This window comes from Fistularia commersonii, chromosome 31 (assembly GCF_037954325.1).
Source record: "Fistularia commersonii isolate RoL2024-O1a breed Wild chromosome 31, RoL_Fcom_v1.0, whole genome shotgun sequence".
NCBI classification, from domain to species: domain Eukaryota; kingdom Metazoa; phylum Chordata; class Actinopteri; order Syngnathiformes; family Fistulariidae; genus Fistularia; species Fistularia commersonii.
The window spans coordinates 6,670,915-6,692,717 of NC_141314.1; the positions used below are offsets into that span (position 1 = coordinate 6,670,915).

The 21,803-nt window shown below is 47.1% G+C and overlaps 1 protein-coding gene across 1 annotated transcript in view; it reads right to left on the bottom strand.

Annotated features, from left to right (window-relative positions):
- The window catches only part of pigg (phosphatidylinositol glycan anchor biosynthesis class G (EMM blood group)), an 87,008-nt gene that overhangs the window by 26,157 nt on the left and 39,048 nt on the right, over positions 1-21,803 (bottom strand). The window contains exons 7-10 of the mRNA XM_086178691.1: positions 17,429-17,646; positions 15,681-15,965; positions 7,819-8,222; positions 3,374-3,565 (exon numbers count right to left, since the gene is read on the bottom strand). Coding sequence (XP_086034817.1) covers positions 3,374-3,565; positions 7,819-8,222; positions 15,681-15,965; positions 17,429-17,646 — 1,099 coding nt within the window. The remainder of the gene's footprint in view (positions 1-3,373; positions 3,566-7,818; positions 8,223-15,680; positions 15,966-17,428; positions 17,647-21,803) is intronic.

Consider the following 21,803-nt stretch of genomic DNA (forward strand, 5'->3'; position numbering starts at 1 on the left):
GCTCACTTCTCTTTTGATTTGGGGCTTCCACCTTCGTCACACCAGAGAAGTCTTCGTTCAAGTGACGGTGAAATACGAAAGACAAAAGTCTGCTTTACACCTGGACCGTTCTGGAGCTTCCATTGTACCCTGGCATAAAACAAAAATTCTTCAATGCATGCCACCTCTGAGCTCATCGGGCTCATGAGGACTATGGTGCCTGTTTGACTTGGCGCTGATGACGAAATGCACTTTTGCGAGTCGCTTTGGACAAAGGCATCTGGCAAATGATGTAATTTAATGTAATGTAAAACAAGCGGGGAAGGAGGGAGTTGTTAGGGACTTTACTTTGATAAAGACACAGATGGCATTACCCTGGAAGACAAGATTAGAAAAAGGTGCTGTTCTACAAAGCCTTTCCTTTCTTGCTTTCCAGCCTAGTTTGGAAGGAGGGACGTGTTTTAGCTCCGTTGCGGTCGGGTAGATGATTGTACTTCGACCGAATAGAAACAAGAATATATGGTCACTGAAAATGGGCACAGCCGAGGTATATTTGTCGCTATTTCGGACTTTCAGTTGCTGCAACCTTTACAGCCCTATAATACAGCCATTGTTGTTGTTCATTTCTCTCCGGGCTTACCATGTCTGAAGTTAAAACACCCGGGATAAATTGCATGCTACTGTGATAGATCTCCAAACAAATCCGACGCTTTCAGGCTGAAAAATTTTTCAAGAACTGAGTTCTAAGAAGTGTTCGGCTCGAATTTAATTCCAGAAGTAGCCTCCTCCTCCAGGGGCACCTTTCAGTTGTATTTCCACGGGCAGTGAGGGACCATGATAGGGACTGGTGTGACGTGCACCTTCAGCATTCATGGAATAACAACCATGGACTATCAGATGGTTGAAGTGTTGTTATCTCCTCCCTGCACTGCTTCGGCCTGTGTGAGGAACCTTGTTAGCCATAAGCTAACTCTGCACCTATTCTGGTCCAAAATGTGGGTGTCCCTCTGCGAGCCCTGTAAACCCGTCTGAGGCATAGCATCCGAGAACTTGGAGCTCCTCATCGCACCATTTCACACTGTTTCTGTCCGTTTCGTCCCAAGTAAACATCTGAGCTGTGGCCGCCATAGGCCGTCTGGCCGTCAGTACCAGCATTTATCAAACATCTACTACATACGAGTAAACTGTAAAAACGCCCTGCCTCGGAGTGGGAGCTAAAACGGTTCTGGAAGCTGAGGTCCACGGTCTCTGGTTCCTCTGCTGTCCGAGTGCAATAAGAAACAGCCCGGTTCTTGAAAAGGTTCTAGGAACTGCAGAAAGTCCCAATAGTGACAAAGGGACTTTCGTCTTTGCTCAAATCAATAAAAAAGAGCATTAGCTTGGTGCCCGTGATGACTACGTTCTTGAAGTCTGAAGAAAAGGCTGGTAGAGCATACCAACTGGAACAACCTTGTCAATCATCTAGTCTGTCAGGAGGTTGCGGGGTCACTACAGGGGTGTGCTAAGGTGTATTTGTATGGGTTGGGTTGAGAGGTTGAGCTTTTAATTAGGTGAGCTAGTGGGAGAGGCTGCCAAAAGAGAACAGGAAAGGTTAGGGGGGGCCAGGCACCGGCGCTGGATGAAGGGAGGTCGGGGAAACTAGACAGAGGGGAACAGCACAGCCCTGCACACTCATTATTTTGTGACGAGGGGGGAGGAGAAGGGGGTTAGCGGAAGATAGCTCCGTGCCAAGCTACAGTCGGCGAAGTAAAAAATGAAGACACTGAGGATCTGGGAGGTCTTCAATATCCCCTCTTCCTGGCCTCCTCTGATAACTGTCATCATAATGGACAGATTATCGGGGATAAGCAGCGTAAATCATTGGCACCAAGGTCCCAACTCCAGGATAACTTTACTCGCGCCAGGTGTACAGGTGCCCCTACCAGTCACCATGGTAACCACACCCCCGAATCACCCTACGGTGTAGTTAATGCGACTCCAAATGGAGGGTCGCCCTTTACAAAACCAGCAACCACCAACAACAAGTCGGGACGCCTCAATCCGACTAATGGTTTCAGTCGAGGAGTGCCCCTGCAGGACACCAGAGGGAGTGCCGTACTCCTACATTTTGCAGATACCTAGGCCACATCTACTTTTTCGGAAAGAACCCTCCGATTTAAGCTCACAGGAGTCTCCGGTTTCAGCTTGCGAAGGCACGGATCAAGAAAATGACGGGAACAGTGTTTGAACATGCCCACGTTGTCAACACTGAGTGGAATACAAATCAACATGACAGTTCTGTGGGATTACCAACCCTGAAATGCAACATTTTCAATGTCAGTGCAATTACGAGACGTCCAAGATTATGTTTTCCCTCCATGTTTTATCTGCTAATGATGGCCTGAGGGACCGTACCGCTGTCTCATAATTTATTACACACCCAATGGGCAAGAAGCTATTTGCTAAGAAGGAGAAGTCACAAATGTTGCTGGATGCTAAAACTTTAGCATCTTGGATTGTTGATAAACTCCTCCATCCGCGGCATCCTTCTCCCCAGATCTTCTCCGTCCCTCCTCTGTCCATGTCCCAACCACCTCAGTCCACATCATCTCTATGTTCATCTAAAGTATATCCCGTTGGGGTCCCATAGTTCTTGCATGTTCTCTACGCTCAATGCCGAGATCTTAATTTCGAAAAGGCATCATACCGGCTAAGTGATGTGCAAACCTCCTGGCTCCCTCTTCGGTCACCACCTCAATCAACCCCGTCGCTCCTCTCCGATGTGGATTGCTACTTTCATTTTGTCCTCGGTAGGAATCAGGACGGGGTCAGGGTTGAAGAGGCTTCTCGCTAACGCCGCGTTTCTTACAGGAGGCCATTTAGTCCGGCAGTCAAATCTCATTTGGGACATTTTTCCAACGTAATTAATTAAATTAAAGGCACTTTCCGTTTGGGTACCATGAAGCGAAGATTTACAGTAACAGTAAGTCGATTAAAATTTGTAAAAAAAAAAAAAAAAAAAAAAAAAGGCTAGTCGGGGTCGAGCTAATCAACTCAAATCTGTATTTGATCAAATGTTATATTTCAATATGGCGAAGTTGAATATCCAAATTGCACTAGATGGATGATAGAAAGGCCTTCAGTGGCGCCTCCATGTACTCTGCAGATGGAAGGAAAGGTATCTGATTGGTTCAGATCTTGGAGGCCCCCCTCCGCAAAAAAAATGCAACCGACGCAGTTCACATTTAAATCAGCTGATCTCGGTGCAAAGCGGCAGAGCAGCCCTGCTCCAGGGAGCATCCTGTCAGGAGCTACCTCCGACGTCACGGCCCCAGATGATATCCTCTAACTGACGACACTGCGACGGAAACCGAGGGGGAAGGAGAAGATAAGAAGAAAAAAAAACAAAACTTACTTGGACGTATTTCGGGCCGAGTGTTGCCAGGGAAAGGCAACATTGCCCACAGCTGCCCGGTAGCTGTAGACACCCAGAAGTCCGAGGGCGAGGGCCACTTTGGACACCCAGGAGCACCGTCTTTGAATTAGGAGGTAAATGAGCAGCAGGCAGAAGGCGGCCAGGAGGGAGAGGATGGTTTTGTGTTCCGAGCTGAGAGAAGAAGCACAGTGAAGAAGGGCCACGTGATGAAGAGGACTTTTAAAATGACACTCCGAGGAAGAAAACTGCAAATGAAAGTACTGAATGACGGGCTGCTAAGAAAGGAAGGAAAAGATTTGAATGTATTATGGAGGAATATTAATGAGGTGGAGCAGCCGTTAGCGCCTCCTCCTCACAGCCAGAAGGCGCCTGGTTGGATCTCTGTGTGGAGTCTCCATGTTCTCCCCGTGTTTGCGTGGGGTTCCTCAGGGTTCCCCGGGTTCCTCCCACAGTCCAAACACATGCAGGAGCTTCACTGAAGACCCTTGTCAAGGGGGCCGGACCAACAAAATCATTACCTAGAAGTAACACTCAGTCCAACTGTTTCCTTTGTTTTAGTGTAAAGGAGGTAAACAGGTAAATTATAGAAATCTTTATATGTAATGAACTGTTTCTCTAAAAAAAATATATGACGAATTGATATTAAAAATGAATTTTAGAAAAAAATGGATGAAATTACACCCTAAAAATATGGTTGAGTTAAAAGAGAAAATCTTGTCACCGCGGGAAATTTGGCCAGTAGAATTTATTGGATGATTGATTGTTAGCATGTATAAGAGGAGGCATAATGTTTACATGGCTGATGGTGGCTATTCTGGTTATTAAATCAATAATCAATCTTTTTAATTTTGCCCTTTTTTTTTGCTGTCGTTTTTGTGGTTTTTATATTTTTATACAAATATGAAAAGATCATTTTAACAATATCACTTGACATTTTTTCCTTAAAAAAAAATCATTTTGTTTTCAAATTTTGAAGCAAAAAATACATCTCACAGTTACTTTTTCATTTTTCTTGCCCATTTTTTTTCTTGAAACCCACTGTATAAAACCCCCAGGATGCATGTGAGAAAAAAACTAACACAAAGATTTGATTTCAGGCAAAGGGCCACAAAATATTGTTCAGAGGGCCGCGAGTCCGAGACCCCTGCACTATACGAATAAACGAATAAGTGATTGGTTGTATGTGTCTATGTGACGGCTGAATGAAGGGGTAAATAGTTGTATGACTATATAACTTATGAATAAGGGGATGAATGGTTGAATGCCTCTATGTGATGTAAAAGACAGAGTGAATGGTTGAATGTCTTTAAATGATGAATGAATGAGAGGAGGAATGTCTGTATATCCATATATGGCCCTGCGATTGGCAGTGTAGATAATGAATGAATGGAATAAATATGTATAATACCATGTGTATACTGTTCATTCTTATATTATATCTGCACCTTTTGCTCTTTTGCACTTCTGGCGAGCTGCTAAACCGCATTTCGTTACCCCGTGATCGCACACGTGTAGCGACCGTAAAGTCGAATCCGACCTAAAATCCAAGCTTACGCTCTCATTTAGCTTTGAATTCTCCCGCCACATCTTTGAAGGATTTTTTTTTTGTTTTCCCTCTACTGATTATGAATGTAGTTTTAGAAGAAAATGAATCCAGTTCCTTTTTCTGTCCCCTTATAGAAAAGTATAACATCACCCCGAGAGCATTGATCAGTTTGCAGGTTAAAAAGGTTTGGGTTTCAACATTTATTTAATGAATATTTCTGAAAGACATTTTAGCTGAAGGCCCTCTGGTGCTCCGCAGGGTTTGGTGTCGGGACCCGATGGAATTTCATTTCGAATGCTATCGGTGAGGTTTTCTATGTCTTTTGGTGGGTAATATAAACTTGTTTTGCTCGAGGAGGACAAAAGAGACTTATAAAAAAAAAAAAAAAAGGGCAGAGAAATGATTATGTCGGCAGCGCTTCAGTAAATGTTAGTTATAACCCGCTGAAATAAAAACAGAATTTATGGCGTCTGGTTGCTCTCCGGCTAACTGCGTAATAAAAGTGAATTTGAGTGGAGCATGAAAGAGTAAATAAAATAATTTGCCTTTTTAAATCCCCCTTGTTTCCTCACTAATCTCTGATAAACACAGCATCTTCTACCGACCACTGTTCCACGGCTGCTGTTGTGCTTTTTCACGAAAAAAAAAAAAAAAAAAAAAGCCTGGAGTTTAAATTTTCCTTACATTTGGAAATGGAAGCGTGATTTAAAAGCGCACGCGGGAACAGAAATACGACGAAGACGTGCTATCGGTGTCAATGAGCTCCTGCCGTTAGTTTCTCCGTTAGGCAAGTTTTGTTTAAACATGACGTCCAGTTCCACTCTGGATTCATTTTCTTTTAAAATAAGCGTCCAGGACGGTTCTGGAGCTAAAAAGAAGCCCGGCGTGCGGTCGTTAGCCGTCTGGAAGTCGAGGCGCTTTCGGGCGAGAACGCAACCTAGATCTCATTATCCAGACGAGAGGCGGCGCAGGTAGGAGGAAAGGGCGCCGCTGGACGGGGAAAAGGTCAAATTCCACATCTCTATTCGGCTACGGGATGCATGTTAAAGACGGAGCTGTAATCCTGGGCTCCGCGCTGCTGAGAGAATATCGAAGGCTGCAAAAAAAAAAAAAAAAAAAAAAGCTTCGGCGAGGAAAAACACGGGGCTCCCTTCGATTTTTGAAGTATCCGTTGATGGTCTGCTAGTTTCCATGCCGGGAAAGCACAGCTATAAAGAAGGTCTCAAGAGGAGATTCTCTCGAAGGCTTCGGGATCCGAACCGACGTTGCGGATTCTCTGCTCGCACGAACAGGCGTCGTGGAAAATGTACACGGCGCATCCTGTCACTGTCTTGCGGTCCAGTGATTTTTGTCTCTGTCAACGTTTTGCTATGACTTCATCTTCGCCCCGTTGAACAGTAACACCTTCACATCCATGTTGTTGTTTTCACACCCCAAAACCCAGGCTGTGAAAAGCACACAAAGCTAACATACTAGCTTGACGTAATCCGAACATGATGGCAGTTTATGTCTGACTTTTAGTGTTTCTCAAAAAAAAAAAAACGACGGAATGGACGGAAGCGTGACATTGTTCTCCTTCGGATGACCGGCGGAGGTCTGTCGATGCCTCAGGAGCTCGATAATCGAAATTCTTCAATGGTAGAACACCAATTGATGTCAAAACTTTTTTTTGTTTTTTGTTTTTGAACAGCCTTCTTCAAGTTGCTCTCACCTACAAACGGCATTCAAGCATCTTGAAGCTTATTGTTTAAGTGAATTGGCCAGAGCTGAAGGGCTTTTGATCCTGCTTACTGCTCAAATCTGCGCCGGTGCCAAGCAGGTGTTGCCGGTGATAAACGCTACTTTCCAAACCCTAGACGGGGCGACAATTCTAGCGGCAAGCTGGCGAGTGTGCTTGAGCCAAGCGTCCTCCAGTTGGCGGGAACAAATAAACAAAAATAGTTCGATGCCGCGCCGGCACTAACCCTCGCCGGATAAAATCGACTAATTATCGTAGCTCTGCTTCGGCTAGGTTTTTCCACACAGGAGCTCAGATCTTCCGATGAAAGCGGATTGACGTCTGACAAGCTAAGAGCGGTTAGCTGATTGGAGTTGCCGCGTGTTTGGCCGGTGATACAAACACGCGGCGACCGCAAGATTTTATCAAGATTTTCGTCGAAAGTCAGAGCTCGAATACGGTACCGTCCGTCACAAATGCAATCAAAAGTGCAAATGGCGAACGTAATAGAAAAAGCTGTCTGTCTCGTAGAACGCCGCGTGACACGTACGGTATTCCGCCGCTCTGGCGCCAGATACCACCTGCGCGAAATTTGTTCTAAAATGTTGTACGTCAGAATGACGGAACCAGACTTTCTTAGCAAATTTATGGGAGACGGTGACATAACGATGGCTGGAATTCAAAACCTCCTATCTGAAAAAAAAAACCCACGTTTTTCAGGAAATGAAAAAAACATTTCATTTGATTGAAGTATGGTCTTTGTTAAAGATATTCAAGAATATTATATTGTTCACAGACTATATTTCTGTGTTATAATTGGTATGTTTACCACTGACAATGCAGGTAAGTGTTTTTTTCCTCATTTTTTCTGCTTCATTGTGCACATAGGAGTTTTGTCATGTGACATTTCTGTCAAAAGAAAGGGTGGGATTATCTTGCACGTAGACTGAAAATGTGGAGCCATCCCATTTCTCACCGTTGGATGCAAAAACCCAAAAATCGAAAAATTTGCAGATAGGAGGTTTTGCATTCCAGCCATCGATAACCACCGAGGACTTCCTGTATATTCTCTCTGTGGGCTCCTGACGGGAGAATCCTCATTATCAAATAAGAATTCGGTGTATCCCCGTCTGAAAAATGATGTTTTCAGCTGAAACCAACCTGTTCAGCCAATGTCCCACGTCAGGAAGGTGAGCCCACTGCACGCCGGTCTGGTTGAGGGAGCGCAGCAAGCGGCAGCACACCAGGGTGAACAGCGGCGTGGCTAACGCTAGCCACTTCTCGGAGCGGACCTCGGCTTTGGGGCGGCCGGGGGGACGGCAGTCTTTGGACGGCAGAGCGCACTCGTCTTCGTCCTCAGAGCCCTTCTTCTCACGGAAGTACTTGCGGCAGACGTCCTGGAAGACGGCGAGGCAGAGGGTGTTCAACAGGAAGTACCAGGTTTGGTGCTCCTCCTCCACGAAGCTGCTGGCCGACAGGCTGAGGGTGTGTGCGACCGTCCCGGCCAGAAGCAGGACGTCCAGCTCCGACAGCAGCCACTCACCGCCGCCCCTTTCCAAGGGACCCTTGGAAGAAAAAAAAAAAAGAGGAATGTTTAATTTTTAATTAACACCTTCTTCATGCGGAACCTGTCTGGAATCATCAAACCCACTCAACGTAGAATCTTCCGATCCGTAGTTACGAGGCGGAGAAATATCCGTAAGCGCCCGCCGCGTTCTTTCGTAATTGCGTCCGGTCGCTGGTGCACACTTCAATTTGCGTGGCTCGGATTGGGGTTCGCCCGCTTGCGCGCTCGCATGCAAATTGTTCCATTTCGTTGTTGGCGGCGGAAAACTAAGTCGCGCGCGGTTCAAATGGAGTTCAGCCAACCTTTTTTTTTTTCTTTTTTTTTTTTGTCGGGACTATTTTTCTCAGACAAACAGAGAGTCTTGGGAGGCTGAGCTTGCAGAGAAACAACCTGCAGGCTACAGTGCGAGTGTGTACACTGTGGGATTGCCGCTCTGATGTTTCTTGCTCATAGCGTCGGGTGCACATCTCACACGCAACACACTCCTTTTTGGCCCCTTTGTAGATCCCGGCCTTTCCGGCTTCTCGTACGGCAATCGGCGATCACCCGGAAGGTGGTCCCGTCACCGCGGCGCACACACACACACGAGGGGGGAACGCCCGGATGATTTGAGCTAGTTAAAAAAATAAAAAATAAAATTGAAAAACTACATTCATTCATTCATATCCAGTGGATCATCGGGCCACATACAGGACCGTCTCCGAAAATTAGAATATTGTGATGAAGTCCTCTATCTTCTGTAATGCAATAAAAAAAAAAAAATTACTTTTTCATGATTTTCTAATATTTTGAGATAGGATTTTTGAGTTTTCTTAAGATGTAAGCCACAATCAACAATATTAAAATAATAAAAGGCTTGAAATATTTCAGTTGATTAGTAATGAATCCAGAATGTAAGACATTTTTGTTTTAGTAATTGCATTACAGAAAAGAAAGAACTTTATCACAATATTCTAATTTCCTGAGACAGTCCTGTACATATAGAGATATTCAGCCATTCAACCTCTCATCCACATACTCAGTCATTTCACGAAAGACTGAATTTAACAGTAGTCTGAATGAGGGAGTGATGGTTCTGTGCCACTAGATGACTTAAAAATGAGAGGGTGAATGGTTGACTTTCCATTCACCTTCTCAATCACACACCATAAAGAGACATACAACCGTTCACATGGATCTGAATGCTTGTAAATACACTTAATGAGCGCGTCAGAGAAAGCGCCACTGTGTGACACACACACACACACACACACACACACACACACACACACAACTTCAATCAGAGACCAAACACACCAGAGGGCCACAGCTGTGTGACACACACACACACACACACACACACACACACACGAGCGCGCCTTCAATCAGACACCAAACACACCAGAGGGCCACTTTGTTAAAGGGTGAATAATGTCTGATCCCACTGATCGAGACATTTATTTAGACACACACACACGCACACGCACACGCACACACACACACACACACACTGCTCGTCCTAATGAATGCCTTGTGTGTCTGCACAAATGTCTGTTTCAGGTCCAACAGGGACCCGGGTCGGGCCGAAGCTCCATCTAGGCCGTGGAGTCCCGCGGCTCCTCTCAGAAACACCCTCATTTCCGTTTCCTTTCCGTCCACCGCCTCCTCTCGCTCTACGGTTTAACAACACAAACTGTGCGGTTTGAGTTTCCAATATTACATAAATTAGTCCGGCGCTCTGCGAGAAAAACTTCCACCGGTAATGATTTCAATTCACAGGCGATGAAATATGGACAGGATACGATCCGGCCGGCATTGGAGGAGGAGTCGGACGCGTTATTGGAATTTAGCCTCGGTCGAACCTCACTTCTCTGCTCTCCAGCTTTTTCTCTTAAAATATTCACCCATTCATTCATCATCTACATCGCTTGTCTGCTTCGCCTGTGATTGGTCGAGAGGCGGGCTTCACGCCGGTGGATCGCAGGGCCGCGTACAGAGACACGCAACCGTACACCCTCGCATTGACATGTAACCATGTACTCCCATCCATGTTATTCAGAAATGCAAGCGTTCACTCTGTCATTCACACTCCTGGACAATGGACCTTGGTGAGGCACTAACCAAATATCAAAATAAAGCAGTTCTAATACCGTAATTTCCGGACTACAAGACGCTACTTTTTTCCCCCACACGATTTGAACACTCCGGCTTAAAAAACAACGACGCAGCTGTATTTTTGGGGGCGCCAAAACCTTTAGCGTCGACACATCGGACCGATGAAATTACCGAAATGAAATTCAGAGGCTGTTCAATTCCGACACCGAGGAAGGCAACTTTACTGGTTTTAGTGCGCAGGAGGAAGATGAAGATAGCGACCAGCTAGAATAGGACAAAGCGGGGGTAGAAAACGGATGGACTTTTCCTTGTATTGTTTACTATTCTCCTTTTTCATCAGCCGTGATGCAGGCGCTGTTCGGAAAAAGCATTACCAGTACATATTTGTGGATGTTACCGATATGTACTTCATTAAAAGTTGAAATAAAAATGTTTCTGTGTAAATATCTCATGTTACAAAGTGGACACCTGCAGCTTATCAACTAGCGCGGCATATATACACGTACAATATATCTATTTAGCTATTTTTAGCTAGTGCGGCTTATATTCAGGTGCGTTCAATAGTATGGAAATTACGGTACTTTTAAAGAACAAACCCAAACACTTTCGGTCCACTTGTGAAAGGGAAGGAGGCAAAGCTTCGGCATCCAAAGACAAACAATCTCGATCTCCAAGACGCCCGATTCCAGATTTCCTTTTTAAAAGCTTTGATCATATTACAGAAGCAGAGCTTCCAAGGCACGCGGGAGGAACCACCGCTAATCGTCCGCCATTACAGCGGTATCTAATCTGGAGATCAAATGAGTTTGTCAGTCATGACTCAGAAGATGCCGAGTCCACTAATTGTATTTTCTCACTCAGGTTATTAAAGCGATAACGATTTTGGCACCGGAGCTGGGGCCATAATTGTGAACACTTTATCACCAATTTCAGGAGGCGGTTAAAGCTTCGGCGCCGTGTGAGACGGCGTGGAGCGAAAAAACGGTGGGAAATTCAGGAGCCGCGGCCGCTGCTTTTCAGATGAGCTTTGAAAACGGCTCGGCATCAACCTCACAGTTGACGTCTGGAAGTTTAAGAAAAAAAAAAAAGAAAGTCCTACGGTTCCTTTGGATGTCCCTCAAACTCATTTTCAAGCAGGAGATAACGGTGATTTCTTCGACCCTCGACTCCGGAGTTACTTCCCCGTCTCGCTTGCTCGCTCGCCTCCCGCGAAGCTTTGTGAAGCCGCTGAAAACACTTTTGTCCAGAAAGTCGTTTGACTTGCTTTCTCTGAACAAAGTCCAACGCCTCTCGGATAAATGTACTTGGTTTCTCCCTCCGAGGGGATCTGCTGCTGCTTTGGATTTACCTCACGTTACTTTAATGTCACACGATTTGCTACTCTTAACTTGCTTTTTTTTTAAAAAAAAAAAAAAAAAGAAAACCTCAAGGAACGATGAGGTTCCAAAAGTATTTACTAGTCTTCGAATGGACTTTTGCTCGGGGATGAGAGGAAACCACAGAGGAGAGGACGTTCCTGGAGCTGCCTGGAGTCTGGAGAAAAGTCTGTCGTCCCAAACGATGCCTCTGTTCAAACTGCACTTCTCAACATCTAGTCTTCTTCTTTTGGCTGCTCCCTTCAAGGATCACCTCAGCCAATCATCTGCCTCTATCTAACCCTCCCTTCCCGCAACAACAAACTTCCTGTCCTCCTTCCCTCCATCCATAAACCTTCTCTCTGGTCTTCCTCCAGACCTCCTGCCTGGTGTTTCCAACCTCAGCAACCTTCTACCCAGATCTTCTCCATCCCCCCTTCTGTCCACATGCAAACCATCTCAGTCTGACTTTATCTCCAGAACATCTCCAGAACATTCCTGATCTTCTTCATCCTCCTCCCTCCCGAAGAGAACCTGCAACATCTTCATATCTGCTACCTCCAGCTCTGCTTCCACTGTTCAGCACCCCTGGCGCCACCGCCGTCTTGGACACCTTTCATCAACCATCTCCTGTGAGCCGTCACAACCTTTAGCTAACGGACTCTTCGAGCATCTCAACCCACCGAGTCGCAGAGATCAGGCTGAGGAAGTAACCCGAATGTGTTTGTTAGTGCGAACCAGCAGGTTGTTTACAAAGAGCATCGGCTTCCTAATCACCCCTTCCAAAGAGGTTATGTCTTCACGTACATCTGTTCATCCGGTCCTTCTGTCGATCAGAAGAACCATCGGGCCCATTTCCAGCCACCTCGGTGGAGGCGTGGGGGAGGAGACGACCCATCACACTCCGGAGCAGATGGTGAATGGACCTCGTTCGGATGTTGCTTTCCTCTCAAAGCGCAGTCACCGGCTCTGACGCACATTACGCCCGTAACCGTGGCGGCTTCTGGAGCAGGATGTGAATACGACCGCAGCGAGATGTGTCTGCTGATGCTTCTGCGACTGTGTGTGCATGTGTAAGTACCGTGATTTCCGGACGATAAGCCGTAAACAACGGCTTTTTCACGTAAACAACGATGCGGCTAATATGTGGACTTTTTTGGGCGGGGGACGCTAACGAGCTTCACGCCGCTAAAACGTTTATCCTCGTCACATCGGACCGATGAAATGACCGAGAAATTCTGAATCCGTTCAACTCCGACACCGAAGAAGACGACTTTGACGGTGCGCTCAATAGTCTGGAAATTACGGTACTCTTAACCAATTTTCCATCATCTACTCGTACTACGGCTAACTACCATGTGCCGAGTCTGTGAAGGTTCTCAGTGGTCCAACCTTACAGTGACAACTGGACCTAGTTTTTCTTCTTGAAGAGGTTTCCCCTCTCATGCCGACGGAAGGAACTGCTGAGGTCGAGTGGCACAACAATCCTCTCAACTTGAACCGACGCCCAGCCACAACCCCAGTAGTTGTATGCCGGAAGCTTCCCCGCAGTCTGTGAGAAGTGAGGAAGCCTCTTGGGTGAAGAGGAGGAACGACTTCAAGGAGAGACACCAAGTCCAGCTGCCACCGGAAGAACTGACGACGGGTATCCTGCCCTGACCTCTTCCGGTACGGAAGTACCGTTACAAAAATGAATTCAAGGAAAAGACTCTCACTGTCCGAGCTCCCGTCTCACTGATGGTCGATACATGTATGCCTTTCTTTGTGGACATCTGAGGAGCATTAATATGCTTTCATGGTGTCGCCATATCGAAAGCATGATACTGCTGGCCAGTGTTCAGTCACCGGTCGTCCCCGATGGCGACACTGAAAATCAGCTCGGCGTTCAAATCCCATTTCAAATGGTCAGAAAACATCCGTCACATGGTGCTGACATCAATAACCGACCGCTGGACAAATCTTCTGAGCTCCAAAGTGATAGAGGGATCAAGAGTTTGTTTTCCCTCTGTGCTGAGGTATAAAGAGCCCCGACCCAACGGCTGGGCTGACCCGTTCCTTGCCTTCTGAGCACTTTTCCCGAGTTATTAAATGGGAATGTAACCTTTTACAAATAAATTGAAATGAGCAAAGACAGGCGACGGGAAAGAAGGATCGTCTGTTTGAGCAATTTATATCCGAGAAGGATTATCTTAACCTTCGGAATGACCGATCTCACCATCTGCGACTGCGACTAGTGACGGACTGAAATCGGGTATGCAGTAATAACTTTACAAAGAATCCCGTTTATGATGTTGTGTTTATCCTGTTTTATGTCACTGTTCCAGGAACGTTACCACCATTTTCATTTGAACACAACATCAGAGTTTTTTTTCTCTTTGGATCTCTTCTAGGAGCCAGTCGGACAAAAAAAAACAAAACAAAACATCAACAAACTTCTATGGGACTACGGAAAACAACGAGGTATGACTTCTATTCTAGGCGGCTTCTGTTACAACTGCTATTCTCTTTTTATTAATTCGTTCGTGCATTCATTATTTATAGGCTTATCCTGCAGTCACGGGGGCTATGGAGCCTATCTCAGCTGTCATTGGACGAGAGGCGGGGTTCACCGCGGACCGGCCTATCACAGGTACCACATTTGCAGACATACTCAAAACAGAAGAAGCCACTTGATTGAAATGTCTACAAGTGAAGAAATTCAAGTCCAGTTGCCACGACAAGAAGATTTTGACACAGCTAAACCATTCATCCTTCCATTAACACATCACTTAGACACATTCAACCATCACCCTGTCAATCACACATTACCCTTTCACCACAGGTCATAGTGAGTCGTACAACCATTCACTCATTCATAGCAGTCTTGTTTGCGCGCCTCAGGAAGGCACGGACCATTCACTGTACATGTACAATGTAGGGTCTCTAGTGAACCTCCTTCACATGTTTGGATGGTGGGAGGAACCCGGAGAACCCTGAGGAACCCCATGCAGACACGGGGAGAACATGGACAAATCATTCACCCTCTCACTGCAGGCCATATGGAGAAACAAGCGATCAGCCTCACATTTATTCATCAGGTAGAAACATTCAACCATTCATTCCTTATGTAGAGACAAAACACACTCACCCTTTCATTTACATCTCATATGGATGAGGAACCATTTACCCTCTCAATTTGGTTTCTGTCCTGTCCAATCTGACTTTAACGGAAGGCGCAAGTGGAGATTGAACTCCGGTGGAATGCGGCGGTTCAGTTGATTATCAAGCGTCGCTCAAACACGGAGGCACGTCAAACCTGGATTATTTACATCAACGGCGGCGTCACGTGTTCCGCCGGCGTTCCCCGTCGGACGGGGTTCGGTTGCAGAAGCTGCTGCTACTCACCGCCATCCCATCGCTAAGTAGAAGACTTGACAGGAACGCACCATCACGAGAAGTTTCATCGCTTCACCCATCGGGCCGGCATTCACGCGTTTCCAAGCCCGGCTTTTCACGCGCGCTACGGTAATGCGGTGCGATGCCGTGGCAAATTTTCTCGGCAATTAAGCGGATAATCTGTTTGATTCGTGCAAAGCGCCTCTCTAAGACTATTTAAATTAAAAAAAAAACAAAAAAACTTTCACTACGAGAGTGACAGAAAATCAATCTAAAAGGCTAATTATGTGGGAAAAAAAAAAAAAAAAAAAATCAGAGGAAACAGAGGAGGGCCCGCCGTCCCCTCCGGAGCCTTCACGGATTCAGCAAAGCGCTTCTGTAAGAAACCTCGACGTCTCGTGCGCTCGTGTCTCTCGCCGCCGGGGAAATGAGCGAACGAACGTCGAAAGCACGAACAAATCCTCCGAACGGCTTTGAGTTAAGTTTCCTTTTCCCGAGGACGGCGGCTCTGCCAGGATCCAATCTCCGCTTTAATTGTGCCTTAATGTTATCTTGATGTAAACCCATCAGGACGCGAAGCCCGGGAAAGTCAATCACAACACCGAGAGCCGGGGCCGGCGCGCGGTACGCACCTTCCCGTGGCTCCTCGGTCCGGGCGGGAGTCTTCTTGTTGCCATGGTGACCAGAATGCAAAACATGGCGGAGGAAAAGGCGACGGCGGCGAACACGAGGCCCCAGGAGAGGCTGCAGAAGTAACAGGAGCTCTCGGCGGACGTGCACACCAGCACGTGCACGGAGGCCAGCAGCAGGCACAGCAGGTAGAACGGCAGCGAGAGCAGCGCCGGGAGCAGAGGGACGTCCACGGCCGCCGCACCGCTCAGCGCTTCGGGCATCGCCAGCAGTAACACCAGGAGCAGCTTCGGAGGAGGAGGAGGAGAGAAAACATTTTAGGAACTCGTTAGTTTTGATTCCGCAGCATCGAAACATCAATAGGGATTGCGACCGTGGATCTACGGCCACTTTCCTGCCGCAGGAACTTTCTGTAGTTCCTCGAAGCTTCTCTGGAATGAAGCAGTTTCTTGGTGCATTCTACAGCAGAGGAACCAGGGAACGTGGACCTCAGCTCTGGAACCGTCTTAGCTCCTACTCCCAAGCAGGGTCTTCTGGAGATTCGATAGAGAACTCACAGGGCGTAGGTGTCAAACTCTGGCCCGTGGGCCAAATTTGGCTCACACTGTAATTATATTTGGTCCAAATGACTACTAGAGCTGTCCCATCGGTATAGTCTACAGTGCATGTATCGCTAATTCTGCAAATCCCAGAATTTTCTGCTGGTGTTTTGGCACGAAAATCACAACAGGACCCATAAACGGCCTCTCCTCTGTGTACCGTAGTCAAAGCGACCTTATGCTAATACTGGCACCCTGCTACTCAGGCAGAAAACAGTATTTTGCATGTGTGCAATATTAAGTTATACATTGTATAGCATTAAGCTATGCTTGTTCCATATTTAGTTTTTAAGCAAAACTTGTTTGGGTCCATATGAAAAGATTCATTGTTATATCTGAAGATTTTTTTCAATAAATATCAAAGTTGGCCCGCGACTTTGTCCCAGTTTTGAATTTTGGCCCACTACGTATTTGAGTTTGACACCCCTGTCATAGGGGCTCGGAGGCGGGTGGAACTCATAAACCATCCCCATTAGCAGATACTCCTTGCGAAAATCTATAGGGGGGGTCACTGCTCGGACGTTTTCTTGGGACAACATGGACAGAAGCAGTGAGACATGGAGCGATGAAGAGGTCCAACCTCTTCTGTCCTCAGAGGGGCTTCCAGGGCTCGCAGAGGAACACCCATTTTTGGACCAAACTAAGCCCGGAGTAAGCTAACGGCTCACGGGGTTCTTCCCACGGTGAAGCAGTGCAGGGAGAAGATAAAATAATTTCAACCATCTGATAGTCTATGGTTATTATTCCATGAACGCGGTGGCAGCTATCATCTCCGTGGTGTCCAGGTTGTCCTCTTTTTCTTGTTCGGTGGTTTGTCTCAGAGTGCAGAGCTGAAGGTGCACATCACATCAGTACCTACCGTGGTCCCTCGCTGCCTGTGGGAATGCACAACTCAAAGGTTACCCAGAAGGAGGAGGCTACTTCCTGGAATTACATGAACGTCACAGTGTAGGTCTTTCCGTTCATTCAACCACAGCCGTCATATCTGGGACATCTGGGCTAAATCTAGACCTAAGCATGGAGTCCTAAGTTGGAGACCTTAAAGGCGATTGTCCAAGTATCTCCAAACTGATCAGTGTCACCGTTTTGGACTGTTTTGACTTGAAAACCGGGACCACTTTTCAAAGGGGACTCATCTAAAAGACATTCACCTGGAAGACGAAGACCATCCCGGCGATCATGGAGTACATGTCGTACTTCCCCAGCTGCTTGCTGAGGGCCGAGCTCATGGCGGCCAGGGCCTCCAGGTACTGCTTCAGGACTTTCTTGCCCATGTTGGTCAGCACCTCGGACGTGTTGCCTTCGAGGTACAGCTTCATCCAGCTCCCGTGGGCCTTCTCTGCCACGCGGTACAGCTCAAAGCCCGCCTCTGGAACACAGGAAACGGACGAGGGTCAGCTTCGCTCGCTACATCGTTGGCGTTCTCTGCTGACGGAACCGCACGCTCGGTCTCTGGTATGAGTAAACATCGCATCCTATAGTTTTGACAACGCCATCTTTCAGAAGAAGCTCCCTGCCCGGTAAACAACACATCTTTCAAACTCCACATCGCGAGACTCTACTGTAACACACTTCCTGATAAATGGTTAGAAGTCTGGAGACGGCGTGCTCCTTGACTCTGGCGCTGCGACTTCAGAAGGTTCCTCCAGAACTTCGGGGAAAACCCAGAAACCCTTCCTACAGGCGGAGAGGAACTCTGAAACTTTTTCATCCCCGAGTGAAGATAAGAAGTGCAACTTTTTTGGCCCATTTTTCCAAAATCTGTTACGATTCAGCTGAATCGCCGGGAACAGAGAGCGGAGAGCCAAGTCCAAACTTTACAAAGGTATAGATCTGCTTTGATGGATGCTTCTCCTCAAACCCTTGGGGATGGGACCAGAAGAACGCGGACCGGCTCGCCTTCGACCCGCTACACCTCCAGTGCAGACAAACGGGCTCGTACGGGACAAAGATACCGAGGGGCCGCTGAGGATACATCGCAGAGCAACAACAAGGACTTCCCCCAGGACAACCAAACCCGAAGCGTCTCTGCGGCCGCCTCCTGCCTGTCGTCCTCCTGGGAGATGAAGCCGGTTGAAGCAGCCACTGAGCTGATTAAAGATGGCCACTTGTGCATTCCGGCGCTCGGCGCCAGAACAAGAGGTGGCCCGCTGCGGGTCTTCAAACAGGGAGCGAAGGAGCGCCTGCTGTACAAGTTCACTGTGACAATTTTCGGTGTTTTTAGTCAAAGCTCCACCTCGACTCGGCTTCCACATAACGATGCACAAACAAACGTCTGCAGGTGAGGAGCAGCTTTGAAACGACACATCGGGCTGATGTTCTAGATGCCATATATGGTCGCTCACTCATTCACACCACATATGGACACAACCAACCATTCATGCACTCATTTGTATGGAGACAAACAACTATTCACTCATTGGACCATTCACTCACCCACTCATTTACAAGTCTTAGGCAGGCATACAAGTATTCACCCTCTCATTTACACATTATATAGAAACACTGCCTCATTCACAAGTCATTTGGAGTCATCCTGTCATTCGCCCATCTGGACAATTTTCATGCACACACACACACACACACACACATACATACACTGCAGCACTCCGGGCTACTCCTCCGTGGTGCTTCCATAATTCACCCTGGCAATCATTTATTTAATTATGTATATGGTTTGAGAGCAACCATCCCTCTGCCCCACAGGTGGGAAGATAATAAATATCACCCAATAATTCGGAGTGCGGAGTGTACCGGCCGGCTCGTATTTATCTTTGTCTTTTCATCGCAATTTATTTTCAGATAGAGAGATAAGATGGATGGACAGATGGGTGCAAGGTTGGTGACGGGTGCGAAGGGATGAAGGTGATCCGGTTGAAAGCATAACCTGCTTTTCACACGTTCTGTCCCGGCCGCTGTCGGATGCTAACGTTTGGTAATCGCCCGAACACAAACACACATACACACACACCCAGAAGCTGAGGATGTGTGTGAGATCTTGGTGTCAGGACTCCCTCCGTTGGGGTGGGGGGGCCCCGGTTGTCAGCGCGGCCCCCGAAGCAGCTGCTTAAAATAAAATGAGGCTGTGTAAACAAATGCGTCCCGGGCGGTTAAATATGAGACTGTATTCTACATCTCTGAATGCAAATGAGTCTGAAACGCAAATAAAAGAGATTGGAAATAGACGTTTTTAGTGTTAGACCAGGAACCGCTTTGTTTCATCATAAAATATATTAAAAAAAGAGTGGCGTGGTGTTTTGATGAATGACAGTTTGATAATTCCATTTATGGCGTCATCAATCATCTTGCTTCACGTCCGACGCTGCACCACTGGAGGAAACTAGGCATTTTTTACTTCTCTGAGCATTATTCTTATCTTCATTCATTCATCTATCCAGCTTATCTCGATCTCGGGATCAGGATGGAACAACGGTGGGGGCGGGTTCACCACGCCACAACAAACACACTTTCACTCCCGCTTCATGAACAGACATACAACCATTCACTCATCCTCTCATTCACACACACACAACCATTTCCTCCCTTGTTCACACTCACACTCTCACTCATATGCCGTGTAGAAACACACAACTCTGTAGTGAACAGAATATTTCACATTTGCACTCTTACCCACGCACATCCGGTTTACACCTTTGCACTGTTAACGGCTCAATGCAACAATATGCTTATTACTTATTGTTTTACTTGTTTTGCGAACTATCTGGCTTCACAGCGGAGAATCCTGAGGATCTCCATGCAGATACGGGAAGAACATGAAGACTCCACGCAATGGGAATCCAACCCGGGATCTTCTTGCCTGAGAGTTGGAGGATCTAACTTTAGCGCCACCACGCCGTGCACTCGACACGGGAAAGACATGAGTCGTGGTGAAGAACCAGGCATGACGAGTGAGGGTCCAAACGGGCTGTGAATGGTTGCAGTTCTACTCCAATCACGCGGAACGTGGCCGGTTTGCATTTTCGCCTCGGAGCTTTTAAAACCCGCTCAAGGACAAAGCGGTACTGGGGCTTGATTTGTTGCACGGGACGCGCTCCGAGCACAAGCACACTTTGCGGCGCAACACCTATCTCGGCGGCACGGGCGGAGGGGTGATAAATAGTGAGCGCGGTTTCGCCAGACAGCGGGGCTGGTGGAAATATTACAACCTTAAGCCACGGGCATGAATCATACAATATCGATAGCCGCGGCCATGTTTCATCTGTCTAAAAGTACAGGGAATGGTTAATGGCCCTCCAAGAAGCCTGGGGTTAGGAGCCCAAGAAAAACACAATATGAAGATGGAAACCTGGGAGACAGACGGAGATGGTGGGAGGGAGGGCGAAGTTATTTAAAGAGTCGGGAGTTTGAAGTCTTTACTTTTGGCGTTTCCGGGCTCTTCCGACTTCAGGGGAAGGTGAGCGCTGGCGTGAACGACTTCTTCAACAGGCCACGGGTCGGTTGACCGCAACTTTTCACAACAAGGTTTGTGAAGCGAGCCTCCCGGGTTCTACAAAGTGCTTTGCTTTCCCTTAAAATAAAAAGTGTTTTGTGCAAAACATCTCCAGTGCCTGACAAAGTTTGTTACAACAAAACAACTAAATACTCCAAAAGTTACAATCTGCGATAAAATGAACATTTTCCGGTGCCATTACACACCAAATTATCCGAAACTTCGGGCTGTCGTTTGCCGTTAGCCCGGCTTTAGCTGCCTCCACGACGCAACGCATCGCAGATTTTGCAAAAGTAAGACGTCTCACTCTGAGCTATTCCAATCAGCTGAAGCGAAACATCGATTATTGAGCGAGGCCTTGCAAGCCGGGATACGCATAATGACGTCACTGACATCCTGTAGACTGGTCAGCTAGTCGTTGCGTATCTAACAGGTGCGTGTGATCAAAATTCACCAGATTTTGATTTTTTTTTTTTTTTTTTTGAGAGAGTGGAATGGGCGACGCTGCTTTCAGACTGTCCTGCAAGGCGAAAACATCAGGTCCCGGCCAACATCCCAGCAGGGAAAGCCGTTCCAATCCGCCGCGCAGCAGCGAGAAGACGACCCGAGCGGACAGATTAAAGAAATCAACGCATCCAAATGTAGGTCTGCATCTCATCGCTATGGAAACCGGCGACTGAAATAGAGAGGGAAAAAAAAAACGTGTTTCCCAGGGAATCGGGTTTGTAACGTGAGCGGTTATTTTAAAAAAACGAGAACACGTGGCTGCCATTTTCTCATAGTGGCTGATTGGTGTTCTTCAAAGCAATACACACAAACACACACACACACCCACACACACACACACAGAGTATACATTGGTGGCGAAAGTTGGTGTTTTTATCCGAGCGGCGATGCACGGATGTGCTGCAGGGGTCGTTCGAGTGATTCCCGGTGGAACTACAAGTGTTGGTGGCACTCGGGTCAGAGCCCGCCTTCATATCCTATTCCAGCGAAGCGAGGACACAGGTGTATTTATGGCGCGGTGTCCGAGGTGGAGGAGTAGATTATTAGCGGGCGGACTGGAGGGCGGCTGT